The 5153-nt window shown below is 28.5% G+C and overlaps 1 protein-coding gene across 1 annotated transcript in view; it reads left to right on the top strand.

Moving 5' to 3' along the window:
• Window positions 227-5153, top strand: part of LOC110265453 (probable WRKY transcription factor 62) — a 6811-nt gene continuing 1884 nt past the window's right edge. The window contains exon 1 of the mRNA XM_021108402.1: window positions 227-643. Coding sequence (XP_020964061.1) covers window positions 333-643 — 311 coding nt within the window. The 5' untranslated portion in view covers window positions 227-332. The remainder of the gene's footprint in view (window positions 644-5153) is intronic.

Raw genomic sequence — 5153 nt, 5'->3', positions numbered from 1 at the left:
AATAAAATCAATTTTAAAAAATTTAATATTTAGTATATTTTTTTCATTTGTTTAACTAGACAGTAGACACTCATATTTACTAATGAAGAAATAGACATTATTCGATCTTGTTCCCTCGATCTGTACCAATTTAATAGAAATTAAAATAAGAGAAGAGTATTCAATTTATGGTTTACATATTAGGAATCTTTTTGTTCCCAATGTAACCGTGAATAACAAGCAATTTTTAATTTTGGGGTGGTGGCCAGAGTGATGTTGAATTTAAACCAACATTTCTCCATGGTTCACTACCTTCACCCGAAAACGAAATCCAAGCTTTCCAGTGAAGAATAATGGAGAATAATAACAGTGGGAGAAAGGAGGCAATAGAACAAGAGCTAATAAGAGGGCGTGACGTGGCAAAAGAGCTACTCGAAGTACTTATTATTCATAAATCCAATAGAAATGAAGAAGAAATTGAAAGGTCAATGGTGATGATGCCTTTTATTGAAGATGTTGTGCGCAAGATTCTCATATCATTCACAAACACCCTCTTGCTATTCAACAGCGACACCCAACATAACCGCTCTGATGAGGAGGGTAATCATATTCATCAAGGTTGCAAGAAAAGTAAGAGACCACCAACCCTATGTTACAAGAGAAAGTAAGTCTCATCTACATTCTGCTGATTATTGAGGAGTATTTAAATAATTTTTTTATCTTTAAATTTTAAATCTTAATTCATCACTAAAATTAACTACTAACATAAATATTTAATCCAAAAAAGATATTTGTGTGAATTATTTACATATATATTTTTTCTCTTTTGTATTTATCTTACGTTAATTTTTTTTTTGTGATAATAAAGATAAAACTTTAGATTTTTAATTATAGAAATTTTCATATTATCTCATCAAAATTACTTTTTTTCAAAAGTTTAGATTTAAGTTATTAATAGGACAAAGAAACACATGAATGATTACATTTTAACAAAAATAGTTGCTAATTTATGTATGTATGCGTAGCTCCTTTGTTGTTACGATCTAAAATCTATAAATTTTCAAATAATCTACCGCTAAGATTGAAATTAGGGTTTTCGATTTCTTATTTCTATTATGAATATGATAATGGTTGCAGCTATCACAATTGCGGGCATTACGGTGTGTATTTCTACGTGTTTAACAGCTATTTGAGTCTATTAGCTAGTGTTTAGATATATTCCGTTGTTGCCCTATTATGAAAGGGCGAAATTTGAAACAACTAATGCAGTAGTTGATGCCTTGTGCCCTCTATATTACTTCTGATTCGATGAGTAGAATTATCAATTAATCATTGTAGCCAACAACATTGCCAACATAGTAAACATCAATAGAGGGAAAGAATGATAAAATCATCATATAACTGATGGATATAGAAAACCCAACTCAATTTGGGTAGCCAAGCCATCCAAGCCACTTAGTGTATGTGTTTTGCAATAATGTGTCCTTTCCAAGTAATGATATATATCAATCTTAGTTAGGTTCTAAGGGAGGAAGCTAAGAGAACATGCGAATTAGGTAAAGTTTGGGTGGGTCTTAATGATGATGAAATTGTTGAAGCTTTGATAAATACAGGAATTCCGATAACTATTTAAAATGTGTAAAGAAAAAATTCATCAGTTTTTAGATTTTTTTTATCATTCAAAAAACATAAAAAAGATTTATTTGGTAGAAAACCACCAAATTTTACGGATAAAATTAAATGTTTTATTTTTTAATAATATTTGAGAAAATTAAATTTTTTTAGAATATATATTTAATATATGATTGTTTTTATCATGTTTTCAAATTTCAAATTTTTTTATTTATTGTTATTATATTTTAAAATTATTCTTGTTAGCAATATAAATTTTTTAAGACCTTTTTAATATTTAATTTTAACTTTAAACCTCCTAAAAGTAGTATGTTACATGTCCAAAAGTATGGATTGTTTAAGTTTTGATGTAATTTTGCCCTTTTTTCTTTGAGTATTTTTCCAGTTCAATTATAGAAAAAATCTTTTTAAGAACAAAACTTACACAATATTGTAAGAAACAGTTTTGATTCATTATTGGATGATATTGAAATATAATTATAAATATCTCTGTAGAACAATATTAATAGCTAGATACAGTACAACTCATCATTCTTATAGTCTCTGTGATAAAGAAAGTAAAGTTGTTTGCATGCCAATATATACGGGTTTTTGGACCAATTTCAGTGGGTCTAGTTAACTTGTATCCAATTCCACTTATGGGTTCAATTTAACATGTTTTTGTTTAAATTGAATATAGGCTTTCGACAAAGAATTTGACAGTCTTATAATTTTTGAACTATTAAATAATTTTAGTGACCATGTCCCAAAAAAAAAAAGTTTCAGTAACAAAATATATTTTTTAAACTTTTTAATAATGGTCAAATAATCTTTATTTAATTTAATTATAAATTAATTTTTTATCTATTATTTAATTATAAAATCTAGCTTCTATTTTATAAATTATTATTTTATTATTCATCTATCTGTTTATTAATAATTAGAAACAAAAACAACAATGAAATAAATCTTTCATTAATCGTGACTTCTATAAATATTTTGGCCATGAGAATCAATGAGTTTTTTTATCCCTTGATTTATTACATCTATAAAAGTTAGAAAAATCGTATTTGTGGGTGATTTAATCGATTAGAAGTACAACTAATCGAGTGAATTTCGCACGACAATATGGATTTTTTCAAAATTCAATCGATTGGGAGTGTGATTGAATTTTGCACGGTGATATAGATTTTTCAAAATTCAATCGATTAAAAGTGTTACACAATCAATTAAATTATATTATTATACAATATAAATTTTTTTTCTTATCAATCGATTGAACTAAAAGTAATTTCAGGAATCATCTAACAAAATAGAAAAAATGCTAATTTCAGCATCGAGTTACCTATACTGTCTAAAAGGAATTGGCGAAACCAAATTATAGACGCATAAACCTTAGCAATGTGGTCCAGGTATTCATTTGCCCCATGGATACATTGCGTATCACCTCCTAGAAATTTGAACTTGTCTTTGTTTCGATCGGGAAATTCAATTTTAGCCACCTTTATCTTCTGCAAGACGATTGTGAGAAACATTACGTTTTTTTAAAATTCAATTGATTGTTTTAATGATTGAAAGTGTTACACAATCATTTAAATTTTGCATTTGCTACATACTAAGCTATTATAATAATTTCTTCTTATCAACATACTTAACATTTACGTTAAAATTTTATGGTTTAGATATATATTTCTATTTAAGAGGGTAACCATTGATATCTAACAGTAATTTCTGTTAACAATTGCATAATTTATTACTTGGACATCCATTTTAATGATGACAAAATTTTTCATCGTAAATGTGTTATTAATATATTAGTAAGACTAACAAATTTTTTTTTAAGTTTGGTTTATTTGCTGATATTTTGTTTTTAATCTTTAACTATTTAATTGAAAATAGTCAAAAGCATTGGAGTAAATCATAATGATGTAATATATAGAGTGCAAAATTCAACCAATTGTGTAATACTTCCAATCGATTAAATTTTGAAAAAACTCATATTGCCGTGCAAAATTTAATCGATTGATAAGAAAAAAAATCCATTGAATAGCGCAATTTAATCGATTGGGTTACACTTTCAATCGATTGAATTTTGAAAAACCCATATTGCCGTGGAAAATTCAATCAGTTGTGTTACATTTTCAATTGATTGAATTTTGAAAAATCCCATATTATCATGCAAAATTCACTCGATTGGTTGTACTTCCAATCGATTGAATTACCGACAAACACAATTTTTCTAGTTTTATGGATGTAACGGATCAAAGGATAAAAAATTTATTGATTCATATTGCCAAAATATTTATGCAGGTCACTATTAATAAAAGACCTATTTCGTTGTTGTTTTTATTTCTAATTGTTAATAAACATGATAGATGAATAATAAAAGGGGTAAGTATTGTTTTGGTCCCTAACATTTATGGTCAGAATCGAAACCGTCCCTTACGTAATTTTTGATTTAGAATCGTCCTTAATGTTGTATTTGATTTGAAAATCTTCCTTTTAAATAATTTTTTTCTAAATGACAAAAATACCTTTTTTCCACCATTTTATTTTTCTTGTTCTTCTTCTTCTTTCAGGAGAACAAATTCACTTATTGTTCTTCTTCTTCTTCCATAAGAACAAATTCTTCTTCCATTAACAAAACTCAAAACTTCAAATATTTAAATACAGTTAACAAAATCCAATTACAAGAATTAAAAATACCCAAATTCATCTTCAATTACAAAAATAAAAAATTTATAAATTTAATTACCAAGAACAATCAAATACAAGAACAAAAACAAAAATTAGGGAGAAACAAGAAAGCCAAAAACAAAAAAAGCAACAACAATCCAGAAATTCAGAAATAAGAACAAGAACAAAACCAACAATAAAAATTAGAAAATTAAGGAATTACGATGAACAACATCAAATTCTTCAAATCTAACAACAACATCTTCAGAGTCTTTTTAAAACAAAAAGAATAAAACTTTATCTTATAAAAAGCATGGAAGTCGTCGTCGGGGTGGAGGTCGTCGTTGGCCGTTGCTGCTCTTGGAGGTCACTGCGCCGTCAAGGTGAAGGTCGCCGTTTTGGCCACTGTTACGCTTGGAGGTCACCGCGCCGTCAGGGTGGAGGTCGCCCGTCGAGGTGAAGTGTGTGTGGCAATTGTGTGTGATGGAGAAGAAGAAGAAGAAGAGAAAAAGAAGGAGGTGTGTGATGGTTGTGTGTGAAGAAGAAGTGTGTGGGGCACGGTTGTGTGTGATGGAAGAAGAAGAAGAAGAAGAAGGAGGTGTGTGATAATTGTATGTGAAGAAGAAGAAGAAGCAGAGAGAAGAAGGAGCTGTGTGTGTTTTGTATTGTGATAGTGGAGTGAAGAAGATAGGGTTTGGAGTTAGAGAGGTGAGAGAATAGAAAGGTAAAATAGTCAAAAAGACGATTTTAATACCAAATACAACATTAAGAACGATTCTAAATCAAAAATTACGTAAGGGACGGTTTTGATTCTGACCCTAAACGTTAGGGACTAAAACAATATATACTTATCCTATAATAAAATAATAATTTATAAAATAGAGACT

This window comes from Arachis ipaensis, chromosome B08 (assembly GCF_000816755.2).
Source record: "Arachis ipaensis cultivar K30076 chromosome B08, Araip1.1, whole genome shotgun sequence".
NCBI classification, from domain to species: Eukaryota; Viridiplantae; Streptophyta; class Magnoliopsida; order Fabales; family Fabaceae; genus Arachis; species Arachis ipaensis.
This window is presented reverse-complemented; position numbering and strand designations above follow the sequence as displayed.